This window comes from Corylus avellana, chromosome 1, assembly GCF_965113065.1.
Source record: "Corylus avellana chromosome 1, dhCorAvel1.hap1.2, whole genome shotgun sequence".
NCBI lineage: Eukaryota > Viridiplantae > Streptophyta > Magnoliopsida > Fagales > Betulaceae > Corylus > Corylus avellana.
Window position 1 is genome coordinate 24,096,348 of NC_142490.1, and position 14,257 is coordinate 24,110,604.

General features: G+C 32.2%; 1 protein-coding gene and 1 pseudogene across 1 annotated transcript; both read left to right on the plus strand.

Moving 5' to 3' along the window:
- The first annotated feature begins 442 nt into the window (after positions 1-442).
- On the plus strand, positions 443-3,225 carry LOC132169512 (cationic amino acid transporter 1 pseudogene; annotated as a pseudogene).
- Positions 3,226-5,977: 2,752 nt separating this feature from the next.
- Positions 5,978-13,067, plus strand: LOC132170303 (cationic amino acid transporter 1-like). The gene is made up of 4 exons (XM_088517453.1): positions 5,978-6,090; positions 6,449-6,861; positions 9,594-10,192; positions 12,183-13,067. The coding sequence occupies exons 2-4, from the start codon at positions 6,450-6,452 to the stop codon at positions 12,936-12,938; spliced, it is 1,767 nt and encodes a 588-aa protein (XP_088373579.1). The 5' UTR covers positions 5,978-6,090; position 6,449; the 3' UTR covers positions 12,939-13,067.
- Positions 13,068-14,257: the final 1,190 nt, after the last annotated feature.

The window sequence follows — 14,257 nt, forward strand, 5'->3', positions numbered from 1 at the left end:
TAATTCAATGTGAATGATAGTATAAAATTGATAAAATTCGTTGATGGGTTTTCATTTTAAATTTTAAATTTTTTATTTTGCTTGGCCTTTTGTGAATCTTTTTTTTCTTCTCTCCTGTTTACCTAATTGATTAATGCTCTTCTTTGTTTCGTTCTTGTTATCAACGAAAATCTTCCATCTTAATTAGCGGCCTGGACGGTGTTTTCAAGAAGAAATCAACGCCTTATTCACTCCTTCATCTCCCACTTTGGAGCTTGCAGTTTTCTTGGCAACCAAACATATATGGACTAGAAAACATTCCCAATATTCACCTACTTCTCACGTAAGACAATATCTATTTTACTCTTCTTCTTTTATTTTTAAATATATTAATTAACTCAAAAGAAATTGTTTTTAGTTTGTGCATGTTAGAATGGCGGTGGGTGGTGGTGACCTCAAGAATTCATTCGAGAGTAGAAGAAACTATTTGCAAGCACTCACGGAGATTCCATGGCGGTTAGCCGACAGGATATTGAGCCGGTCAGCTGACCAAATGGAGCTGGTGGAGGTGAAGGCTCGGAGCCAACATGATATGAAGAAGACACTCACGTGGTGGGATCTTATGTGGTTCGGCATGGGCGCCGTTATCGGCTCCGGCATCTTCGTGCTCACCGGTCTTGAGACGAAGGTCCATGCCGGCCCTGCTGTGGTCTTGTCTTACGTTATTTCCGGCATCTCCGCCTTGCTTTCTGTTTCCTGCTACACTGAGTTTGCTGTGGAGATCCCCGTAGCAGGTAAAATACCTAATTTAAAAAGACTTTTTGACTTTTTTTCAACGGACCCTTCATAGGTAATTGCTACTGCCAACAACTTAATCTACAATTTGCGAATTCAACAAGAACACAATACATAATCTTAGGGTTAGGATTTAGGTTAAATGGGTTCGGGTTTAATAAATGTGTCGTGTTTGAATTTGACATAAACGGATTCGCAGGTTGACACGTTTATACAATTTATTTATTTTTATTTTTTTAAGTTTAGCTTAATTTAGAATTTAGAATTTAACCTGCGACTTATGAACCCGTAGTTTTAGGGTTAGGGTTTTGGTTAAACGAATTCGTGTCATAAACAGGTCATGACCTATTTAATAAACGTATCGTATTCGGGTTAGCAGGTTAACCAGGTTGACACGAACTCGACACGTGAACCCGTTTTGTAGGCCCTAGTTATTGCTGGGTACGCTATTTTTTTTTTTTTTTTACTTGTCCACACAAAATGAGGGAAAGAGAAAAGGGATTCGAATTAATGACCTTCATTTCATAAAGCGTGGTTTCGAGTCGATTGAGTTACCCCTCGAAGACGGTACACCATCAAGAAAAAAAAAAATCTTTGACTATTTTAATGTTTTTACATTTGAACATGTTGCAAATATTGAGATATTAAAAATGTTCTTAGAGTAATGTTATGTATTAACTTTTTATAGGGATGAAAAGGATTTTCCTATAAAAAAAGTTGAAAATCCGGATGAAATCCAGATAGAAAGTTTACTCATCTTCTTATGATCATTTAACGAACTCCATATAACTATCCCTATTCAAATTTTAAAAACCAGCTGTAATAATGACTATGTTTTTGGCAACGACTTTTTCAACATCAATTCTTCGAATTTTTTAATTTTATTTTTTAAAAACAAGAGCTGATTCAAAAATTGATTGAACATTACCACCTCAACCTCGTGAGATCGAATCGGATGAGATAAAAGTGTGATTTTTAACATTTCTCATCAATTCAATACAATACACAAGAATCAGTTGTCAGACACAGCAAATTCAGCACAAACAAACTCCATTTTCTCAAACTTTATACATAGAAAAGTGTTATAGCCAACTTAATTTTAGAGACCTACTATTTATCCATCTCTTTTTCAAATTCACCAATGAATGTGGATCTTACATATTCAATGGTGAATTTGAAAATATATATATGGACGGAAGATGAGTGAGAGATGATGAAAAAAAAAAAAAAAAAGGAAAAAATGCATTTTATCTCCCTGAACTATCTATCCATTTACACTTTAACCTCCAATATTTAAAAGGTGACACTTGACCCGCCCAACTTTTAAATTGTTACAATTTGACCATTATGACTTTTTCTTCCAAAATACCTCGATCCCAAGTTAAAAAATAAATAAATAAAAAATAAAAATAAAAATTAATGGGTGTACAGTCTGGGGTGACCTAGGCTCAATTGGGGTGGTCAGCCACCCCTTAATTTTTCAATTTTTTTAAATTTATTTTTTAACTTGGGATGTGGGCATTTTGAGAAAAACAAAATCAGAATGGTCGAATTGTAATGATTTGAAAGTTTGGGGGGGGTCAAGTGTTACTTTTTAAATATTAGAGGTCAAAATGCAAATGAGTAGATTGTTTGGAGGGTAAAATGTATTTTCCAAAAAAAATATATATATATTTCTCTTAATTTTATTCCATGTCACTTGATTGATACAAAAATCTGCTATATTTTAGGCGGTTCATTTGCTTACCTAAGGGTAGAGCTCGGAGACTTTGTCGCCTTCATCGCCGCCGGCAACAACCTCCTTGAGTACGTAATCGGTGGAGCCGCCGTCGCACGTTCTTGGACATCTTATTTCGCCAATCTTTGCAACCAATCAGAAAACGATTTCCGCATCACAGCCCATCATCTCCCAGACGACTACAAATAACTCTACCCCATAGCCGTCGGTGTCATCGCCGTCATCTGCGTCATCGCCATCGTCAGCACCAAGGCATCTTCCCGCGTCAACTACATCGCCACAATTGTCCATATTGTTGTCATCATCTTCATCATTATTGCCGGCCTTACAAAAGCCGATGCGAAAAACTACACGCCGTTTGCCCCCTTCGGTGCTCGAGGCATCTTCCAAGCTTCTGCCGTTTTATTCTTCGCATATGTTGGATTTGATGCGTTTCAACAATGGCAGAGGAAACAAAGAATCCTGCTCGAGATATCCCGATTGGTCTTTTAGGCTCGATGGTGATTACCACGTTGGCGTATTGTTTGCTGGCGGTGGTTCTCTGCCTTATGCAGCCGTACAGTGAAGTTGATACAGGTGCTCCATATTCCAAAGCGTTTGAAGCCGCAGGAATGGTGTGGGCTAAGTACATAGTTGCTGCTGGAGCATTGAAAGGCATGACAACTGTTTTGCTCGTCGGAGCGGTGGGTAAGTTAAATCACCACTTATTTTAAAAGCTTAAGTTTTGTGGTCTATTTGAGTTTGTGGTGATTTTAAAACGTCCAATTTCAAAATAACGGGGTTGGTCTTTAAAATTAAAGTTTAGCCTTTAAGATTATGCATTTTAAAAAAGGTAGCTCTCAAATTTTTTAAAAACACAATCTCAAGTAATTAATTTTGGTTGCAATTTGGTTTAAGTCGTTCTTTTTGTGTATGAATTCGTAATTCCAAGCTTACTCTTTAGTAAGTACTTTTGCCTGAACCCAGGGAAACGGATCCTTTTCATTTTAATTGAAATTGAGAATATTCATTTAATGCATTTAGGAGGATAAATTTGTACAAAAAATTTGCCCCTAAAAAGATAAGGATAATATTGTCCTCCTAAATGCACTAAATGAATATTCTTGGAGAAGAAATGTTTGTTCATTAAAATAATGTTTAGAATAAAAATAAATAAATTGTTTTTTAACAAATTTAATTCTACATAAAAGGAATTATATGTAAATGAACACAAAATAATTTATTCATTGAAACTAAATGTCTTGTAGAAAAGATGAATTCGATCTACATGTTGTTTGACAAAAATAATAATAATAATAATAATAAATAAATAAATAAATAATATAAACCAAACAACTAAAATTAAATATAAACCTCAAAATCTATTAAGCCGGAATGTTAATAAGTAAGATCTAACAAAGTAAATTAATAAAAATAAAGTTTGAATTCAGAATCTTTAATTCTTATACTAAGTTAAATAATTACTTTCCATAAAATATTTAAGCAAATAAAAATAGATAACTTTAATCCTTTAATCAAATCCTTTAGAGCATTTTCAATGGAGGAGCCATATTTTTATATAAAATAGCTTCTCAAAATTCACTTTTATCTAGTTTAGCTAAGCCATTTTTAAATGTCTCTACATCCGATTAACTATATTTCTATCTATTCTATTAAAATATTATTAAAAGCAATAAAAGTTTTGAGAAAAAGAGAACATGTGAGAGAAAAAATGGGAAAAGTTTTGGGAAAAAGAAAACATGCAGAGAAAAAGTAGGAAAAAATTTGGGAAAGAGAGAAAATAGGTGAGAAACAATGAAAAATAAAATAGCTCCCTTGAAAAGTGCTGCTACATTTAGCTTTTTTTTTTTAGCTCTTCCAATCAAATATCTATTTTACATTTTCTTTTGGCTAATCCAATGTATAAATTTTTTAAGGGGAAAGTCCACATAACCCCCTCAAACTACTACTCAATTGACAATGTCCCCCCCAAACTACCAAAAATTGTCAATGTTCCCTCCAATGACAAAATTACCCTTAGTAAAATATAAACAAAACTACTAAAACTTCTAGAAAAAACCTAAAACTAACAAAAAAAACAAAAAAAAAAAAATCCAAACTTGGCCAATTTTTTCTTTTTTAAAATCAATTTTATAAGAAAAAAATTTTGATTTTTTTTTTTTTATAAAAATTGAAAATTTTCGTTTTTTTATTTTATTTTTGTTTTATAATTTTATTTAAATAAAAATTTGCGTTTAAAAAAATAAAATTTTCGCTTAATAAAATGAAATTTTTTGTTTTTTAAAACTAAATAAAAAAAATAGTTTTTTTTTAAAAAAATAAAAATTTCCGTTTAAAAAAAAAAATAAAAATTTTTGTTTAATTTTTTTTTTTTAAATTAAAATTTTTCGTTTTTTTAAAAAATCAATTTTTTTTTTTTTTTAATGTATAGGGATATTTTTGTCTTATTGAGAAATCTATAGGGACATTTTTGTCTTATTGCTAGCCTTAGGGGGGGACATTGACAATATTTTGGTAGTTTGGAGGGGACACTGTCACAATTAAAAGTTTGGAGAGAAACATTGTCAATTAAGTGGTAGTTTAAGGGGGGTATGTGGACTTTTAAACATTTGAAGAACCATTTTAGATAAAAGTAATATTTAGCTATTCCATTGGGAATGCTCTAGATATGTTTGTCAAGTGGGGAATTAAAGTCAATGTCATAAAGACTATCAATAACTATTCTAGTGAAGCTCTAATTGTCCGATTGGCGTTTCTAACGGATAGTTCAATCGGTTAGAAACTACGTCACATGAAACCATAATCAACAAACAAGCAAGCTCAGGAATATATATATATATAAGAAAAAAAATGAAAGAAAGAAAGAAAAGCATGCAAGTTGTTGGAAGCAGACACTCAAAATATCTTCATTATCCAGGTGTGTGGGCAAAATATCTCATTATCCACGTTGACCCAAAAAGTACGTCAATCGTCTGGTTATCACAAAACCTCATGGTAAGGCCAACTTCATCACGTGCATCTCTCAAAAAAGGATTACATCTAGGTTTTTATTTTTTGTTGTGGGCAAAATATCTTATTATTGCTTACCAACCGTCTATTGACTTTCGGCTGTCAGCAATCGAAATAAAAATACGGAAGCATCCTAACAATATTAATCGGTTTTCATTTAATTTTTTTTCTTCCTAATTTCCTTTATTTGGATAGAAAAAAAAAAAAAAAAAAAAAAAGGGTTCTCACTTAATTATATATATATTAGTAACAATTTTTAATAATATAAGATAATTAATATGTTAAGAGTGCTTATAATTAAACATATCCAATAAACACTTGTTTAGCCCTAACAGAATCATTTGGGCCCAACAACGATTAATTTGGCCCACAAAGAAATTTTATTTTTTTGTATGCTCAAGTTCAAAACAATTTGGGCCTCTAAAAGTTCAGTATCCTGATCAATGTAAAGAACGTGATAAGCTAGCGAGCCTATATATTACCAGTGGTGCACATTTCCCGCTTCGAAACCACACTCTTCAGATAGAGATTTCTGCGCCGGTCACCGGAGAACCTCTCAGATAAGCCCGGTCTCTCTCTTGAATCATTGAAAGTTTAGATTCCAATATAATTTTTGTAAATTTTTTTTCGAATAATTAATTGATTCCTGGGGATTCATCTAACACTTCATAGTCAATGGATTACGTTAAATGATTAATTTATTTTTGTTAAATAAGTTTTTTTTATTATTATTTTAATTTTTTGCGTGCTTTGTATGGTTTAGCGTTGTTTTATAAACAAAATTTCCATACTCTGCTTCAAACAAGCTTCATTTTCTCCAATTTTCTCTCTCTGTTTCCGGGCAACCAAACAGGGGATTTGTAACAGGATTTTATCTTGAATTTTGTTTTCCGGATCTAATATTTTGTGTGGTGGTGATTAAGGCAGAATGGGAGGAGTGGACGGCGGGGATGAAGGGATTAGGAGGAGGGGGTGCTCGTGCGCGAAGAGCGATTTTCTACCCGAGGAATCGTTTCGGAGCTGGGGCAACTACGGGAAGGCATTGATGGAGACTCCGATGAGGCTGAAGGATCGGATCGTGACCCGCTCCATGGACCACACGGAGCTCGTGGAGGTCAAGGCTCGAAGCCATAACGAGATGAAGAAGACGCTCAACTGGTGGGACCTCATGTGGTTCGGCATCGGCGCGGTCATCGGCGCCGGCATCTTCGTCCTCACCGGCCTCGAGGCCCGCGAACACGCTGGCCCCGCTGTCGTCTTGTCCTACGTCGTCTCCGGCGTCTCGGCTTTGCTCTCCGTCTTCTGCTACACCGAATTCGCCGTGGAGATCCCCGTAGCCGGTACGTACCCAGACCATAATAATTATTGTAGTGTTCTTTTTTTTTCTAATTTTAAGATAATCACAAAAACTATGACAGTTTAGCGCCGCCTAACGAACCAAAAACAAAATGAGAAATAAAAAATAAAAAATATTTCAGCCGTTCGATTAAAAAATTCAAACAATTGACTTATTGACTGACGACTGAGATGGAATGGAAATGCTAATAATAAAATATCTCCTTCACATTCTGCTGGTCAATGGCATAAGTTCTAGTCAACGAAGTCAGGCTAGGATTAGAGTGTAGAAAAGTCCCGGCTGGCCCTTCTAGACTTCTAGTATACCTTTTCTTTTTCAATAATTTATTTTTGCAAATTCAATAAATTTTTCATTTAATTTATAAACCCAAAATGATTTTTATTATTATTTTTTTCTTAATTTTTTAAGCATGTTACACAACTATTTTTTATAAAAAATATAATATTTAATAGAAGATGAATAATTCACGTCAATATTTTTTTTTCTTTTTTCATCTTATTTTACAAATTTAATATATTCATCATTAAATTTGTAGACTCATGTGGACTCTACACAAATTTAATAGAATATTGTTAAAAATATAATGAATTGTGTCATTTTTCTTTAGTAGACTCTCATACAAGTACAATTGTCATTAGGGCCGGCTCAACATATTTTGGGGCCTTAGGCAAAACTTTGAAATTGGGCCTAAATTTTTTTTTTTTTTTTAAGTAACAAATTTTTTTTTTTTTTAAAGTAACACATCTATATATATATATATATATATATATATATTTGTGGCAATAGATTTAGATACATCAATAACATTTTCATTATCTTCTAATTCTTTTTGATGAGTTTCTTGTTCATTTATGAGTTTTTCACCTAAATTATCCTCAATAGTTTGTTTATTGCTAATAACAAATTTATTTAGAGCTCCTCTTTGAGATTCAATCAATTTGTCTACTTTTTTTTTTTTTTTTAGGTTTTTCATATCCAGATGCATATTTTCTAGTAGACATGTTTAATTAAAAATACTAACAAATTAAACAAACACGATTTATCAAAAAAAAAATTATGACTATAATAAAATAAATGACAAAAATAGAACAATAAAACCTGATTTGGCAAAGGAATTATGAAACAGTTCTTGGAGATAGGACAAGAGACTTAGTCACTCAGAGTCGGAGAGGAAGAGAAAATGATGAGATAGGCAAAGAAGAAAAACTCAGAAAAGAGCAAGTAAAGAGGAGAGGTAAAGTGGCAAATATAAAGACTGATATTTAAAATGCCCATGGTTGACAGCAGTTTATATTTTTGGCTCTTGGCTTTCCCTAGATGGCTAAATAATAAATAGAAAATAAATGGTAATATTTTATTTCTAACGTTTATATTTTCTCATCAAAAACAAAAAATTTCTAGAAAGAGGCTAAGAGAATGAGTGAATGACATAGGCGTGTACTGTAGCGTCAGGAGCTCTAGGGAATTGGCGTAATGATGTATAAGGCTTTCATGCTTTGTCCTTTTTTAATTTATTTTTTGAATTATTTTTAAAATTTATAGTTGGCTTATTAATTGAGGTCATATTAAATTGAGGCCTTAAATTTTGATAAAAAAAAATTTTAGGCCCTATTAAAAAAAATTTGGGTCTTCAATTTTTTTTTTGGTCCAAAATAAATTTTTTTTAACTCAAAGAAAAAATTTTGGGGCCTTATTAAATTGGGGGCCCTAGGCGAGGGCCTAACTCGCCAAGGGCCTGAGCCGGCCCTGATTGTCATACTCATACAACTATGATGACGTGGTAATGAATATCAGCCGTTAATTTTTATTTTTACAAGACCTTGTTGATCCAAATATTGAGTTTTACAGTCACATCATCAAAGTTGTATGACAGTCGTATAATAATTTACTAAATATCATAATTCTTTTTACAAATTTAATCAATCAGCCATTAAATTTGTGAATTTGTGTGGATCCCACATAAATTAAATAGTAAATTCATCTATTCACTATAAAAATGGTTAAAATGATTGAAAAAAATAATAAATTATATCATTTTTCTTTATTTTTACCCATTTTTATTGAGTTTTTTTTTGTTTTTTAATGGTTGATTATGCCAGTTGTTTAAGGCCTAACGTGGTTCCACATATTTGGGGGCCGCACTTGAATTGATACGTAGAAACTGCACATATTGCGAAACCCAATGGTTCCTGACTTCCTGTATTCTAGTTAGACCTGATGGTTAGGTCAATTAATCACTGTTTATAAATTTAAATATAAATATAAATTTATGAAGAGTGTTTTAAAAAAATTATATTAAATTTGTCAATTTTTTTTTTCCAAAGGAAAAAGTTTCAAGAAAAAAAAAAGAGTTTAGATCACGTGTAGTTGATTTTAGTACACAACTAATTAAATCTTATTCTTTTGTATTATCATTTTATCAATTAGAGACTATCACATTACTTCATAAAAGAAATTGTAACACATGATAATAACTATTGGTTGCATCTCTTCCCCAACTAGACTGCCTTGAAGTCATTAGGATGTGCTAATTTATGTGCACACTATATTGTCAAATGGGCCGCTTCGAAGCTAGTGTTTGAAAGCATTTATAATCATTTTCTCATTTTATGTTTCTTTGTGTTTTAGGAGCGGAAAATATCATCCCTTGTAACCCCTTTTCATTATATTAAAAATAAAAACTATTGGTTGCATACTTAATTCTTTCCCTTTCAGGTGGATCATTTGCCTACCTAAGGGTAGAGCTCGGCGACTTCATGGCCTTCATTGCCGCTGGCAACATCTTGCTAGAGTACGTTATTGGTGGAGCAGCCGTTGCACGTTCCTGGACATCCTACTTCGCCACACTTTGCAACCACAAGCCAAACGATTTCCGCATTGTAGCCCATGGTCTCTCAGAAGACTACAAATATCTTGACCCCATAGCCATTGTCGTCATTGCCGCCATTTGTGTCCTTGCAGTCCTCAGCACTAAGGGCTCTTCGCGTTTCAATTACATTGCATCCATCTTCCATGTTGTCGTCATTCTCTTCATCATCATCGCCGGCCTTATTAAAGCTGAGACCAAGAATTACACCCCATTTGCCCCTTTTGAAGCCCGTGGCATCTTTAAGGCATCAGCAGTGCTTTTCTTCGCTTATGTTGGATTCGATGCTGTCTCAACCATGGCTGAGGAGACAAAGAATCCCGCTCGGGATATCCCCATTGGTCTTGTAGGCTCAATGGTGATTACTACATTGGCATATTGTTTACTAGCGGTGACATTATGCCTTATGCAGTCATACAAAACCCTCGACGTGGATGCTCCATTTTCGGTAACGTTAAATTTTCATTTATTACAAAAGTTTAAGTTGATAAGAAATAGTTAATTTAATCTTTTAATTTAGAGTAGTGATATTTAGTAAATTGTTATACGACTTTCATGCAACTAGGATAATGCAGCATTAATGAAAATTAAACTTTGGATCAACAAGGGCTTTGTAAGAAAAAAAAAAAAAAAAAAAATCAAGAGTAAAGTTTACATATCCCCTCAAACTATCACCTAATTGACAATGTCTCTCTCAAACTACCAAAACATTGTCAATGTCCTCCTTAAGGCTAGCAAAAGGATAAAAATGCCCATATGTATTTCTTAATAAGACAAAAATACCCATATAAATTCAAAAAATAAAAAATAAAAATTTTAATTTAAAAAAAAAAAACGAAAATTTTAATTTAAAAGAACGATTTTTTTTTTAAAACGAAAATTTTTAATTTTTTTAAACGATTTTTTTTTAAATGGAAATTTTTATTTAAAAGCAACATTTTTTTAAAAAAAACAAAAAAAATTGTTTTAGAAAACGAAAATTGTTACTTTTTTAAAACATAAATTTTTATTTTAAGAATTTATTAAAAAAACATTTTTTATAACAAAAAAAATCTAAATTTTTTAATTTTTTCTTATAGAAAGGATTTGTTTTTTAAATTTTAATTTGCCACCCTTTGGGTTTTTTTTTTTTAATTTTTTTTTGTTTTAGGTTTTTTCTAGAAGTTTTAGTATTTTTTTATTATTATTTTACTAATGGTAGTTTCGTCATTGGGAAAAACATTAACAATTTTTGATAGTTTGAGGAGGACATTGTCAATTGGGTAGTCTACTAAATAGCATTTATTTTTAATTTATATTATAATAGTTATCCTCACATGTGGGCTCACCCAATTGGTGAAATATTTAATTAGCATTGGATGTGATTGATTGATTTTCAGTTCCACGTCTTCTCATTTGTATGCAATCTAATAGCATTTCTCTTTAATTAATTTATATTCTAACACTTATCCCGATTACATGTGGGCTCGCTTAACACATGAAATATTTAATTAATTAAAATGGAATGTGAATTAACATAGATAATGTTCAAATTCAAAACCTTTGGTTCTGATACTATATTAAATTAGCTCATAATCCACACAATGCGGGAAATTCTTCATTATAATTTAATTATAAAATTTAAAATCATTACACTTTTCATTATAGGTTAAAAAATACATTTATATCGTACATTTAATGCAATCAAATAAACCTTCTCACCTCAGGTTCAATACTTAATTATCTCTTTGGTGTTTTGAAAGTGTTTATATTCCTTTTCTACACAATTGTGAAATAAGTTTTTCCCTTTTTTCGCTTTCGAAAGTAGAAAAATTACTTTCAAAACATGCTTGAAAGTTTGAGTAAATAACACAAATGAAAAATAAATCACATAAAACATTCAAATGAATTAAAACATACTACCCTTAATTTTGGTTTAATTCATATAAATAAAAACTTGTTTAAATATTTGTTCTCATAGGAGTATATAGTTTAAAATGAAAAAAAAAAAAAAAAAAAACATCAAAGCATGAATAGAAAATTAGCAAGAATCTCTAATATTGTTGGTTTGATACCTATATATTAGATTTTAATACAAATAAAACTCACAATTTTGAACATTCGAAAAAAAAAATAAATAAAAAAAATAAAAAATAAAAAATTGATGAATACAAAAATAAAACAAAATTTTTCACTAAACATTTAACGCAATGAAATAAATCATCTCACTCAACATTTTATAAAAGTTGTATTTGTAGTTATAAAATCACACTTAGAAAGTTGTACAATTGTTCTCTGATTTCTTCTTTTTCTTTAAAAAAAATTAAAAAAAAAAAAAAAAAAAAAAAGAAGCCGAAATTCTATATTATTTTTTCTTTCTATATATGGTTTTTTAAGGGTTTTTAAGTAACATATTAACATGTATAGCTCGTATAGTAATTGAGTTTATATTCTAACAGGTAGCATTCGAAGCTGTTGGTTGGAGTTGGGCTAAGTATATAGTTGCTGCTGGTGCGTTGAAGGGGATGACGACTGTTTTGCTAGTGGGAGCTATCGGTCAGGCTCGATATCTCACACATATTGCACGAACCCACATGTTGCCGCCATGGCTCGCCCATGTCAACGAGAGAACTGGAACACCCGTTAATGCCACGATCGTGATGCTCGTCGCCACAGCGATCATTGCCTTCTTCACAAAGCTTGCTATTCTCGCCGACCTACTCTCTATCTCCACGTTGTTTATCTTCATGCTCGTTGCCGTTGCCCTTCTCGTGCGCCGGTATTATGTTAGCGGCGTGACAACTGAAACAAATCGTATAAAGCTCATTGTGTTTATTTTGCTAATAATTGGATCTTCCATTGGAACTGCTGCTTATTGGGCAGTTAGCGATGGGTGGGTTGGGTACGTAATAACCACCCCAATTTGGCTGATTGCAACCGTGGGGATTTGGCTTTTTGTTCCGCATGCAAGAGAGCCGAAACTTTGGGGGGTGCCATTGGTGCCATGGCTGCCATCGTTGTCCATCGCCATTAACATTTTCCTTCTTGGGTCAATAGACAAAGCATCTTTCGCAAGGTTCGGGGTGTGGACTTTGGTAATCTTTATTTACTATTTTGTCATTGGATTACATGCATCCTATGACACAGCCAAGGAATCTAGCAAGGAGAGGAAGAATGTTGAAGAGGGTGGAGAAAATGTTAACATTGTGTGCTAGAGGAGTTTGTAATAAATCATAAATGTGTGCAATGCATATGTGTACGTGTAGTTGATGTTCATAAATGTGTGCAAGTGTTTGTTGGTGAAGTGCTCATGCTTTCTACCATAATAAGGAAGTAAGATTCACATACTTTTGGTAAATAGTAGCTGTACTGATAAAATATTATCAGCAATGGAAATTCATTACAGCAGATAAATTGAAGAAATGAACTTGTTTTTGAAAGCTGTACACGACATATATAAGAACAAAAACAGTTTATATGAAATAACAAGGCAACAAGATTTTGATTCAATTACTTTTAGGTGATGGCCATAAGTAAATGTCAGTTAGTAACAATGCCAAATTCTACTCTATAAAATTAAGAATAAATTTATTTTCACAGCATAAAAATGGTGTTTGTCACAAATATTGCAAAGATACAAGTGCCTTTTGCTTGATAGATTTTCAAACATCCCATGACAAAAAAACAAAACAAACACACACAAGATATGAAGAAGTGGTTCTGTCTATAACCTACCTCCACAGATAAAATTCAAAGAGTTACATTATGTTCTTATTGCTTGATGTCTTTTACAATACATGATACTCCTATTTATAGGAGAATTGAGGTGGATAAGTTTGATAATCAAATCAAAATAATTTGATTACCATCAAATCAATTAAATTTGATTAGAGGAGATTACAATCAATTACAATGAAATCAATTTGCCTAATATTCTCTAACAAGATACACACTACTGACACTAGAGAATTAATAATATTAAGGATTCAAGGAAAGTCCTTTCAAAAGTTCATCTCAAATTACCAATATAATGCGATCCAGTTAATAAACCCACATGCTTTTCAATCATTTTTTTTTTTAAAAAAAAATTATTTTTAACATGCATCGACCACAGTACTATGGCGGGAAATCTGAATATTTACAACTGTATCTGAGATTTCAATGTCTTCCCTAGAATATCCGATGAAATGAAGCAATCAACTGCTGATAGCTGAGTGATCAGAGTTCTGGGAATTTGAACAATACAGACTACAGTAATATCATATTCAAATCTAGCGATATCCGAATATATAGAATTACAAATTCTTCGCTTGAGATCACGAAGCAATTGTGATGAAATTATGAAGCAGTTGTTCTCTGTGCCATAATCTCAAGCATCCACTATGCTGGCATAGTTGATTGAGCTATTTAGGTTACTTCCACCTAGTTGCAATGGTGGAGCCAGACAATTCATATTGTGGGTGTCGCTAAAATTTTTTGGAGTCCTAAAATTTTTTTCTATCCTAAAAAATTTGGTAATTCACACAATATATGC

What these genes read in the sequence shown, in the direction of transcription:
- LOC132170303 (XM_088517453.1), top strand. Translation starts at nt 6,450, where the DNA reads ATGGGAGGAGTGGACGGCGGGGATGAAGGGATTAGGAGGAGGGGGTGC. An exon ending in CGTGGAGATCCCCGTAGCCG is followed by an intron (nt 6,862 to 9,593) that starts GTACGTACCCAG and finishes TTTCCCTTTCAG; the next exon opens with GTGGATCATTTGCCTACCTA. An exon ending in ACGTGGATGCTCCATTTTCG is followed by an intron (nt 10,193 to 12,182) that starts GTAACGTTAAAT and finishes ATATTCTAACAG; the next exon opens with GTAGCATTCGAAGCTGTTGG.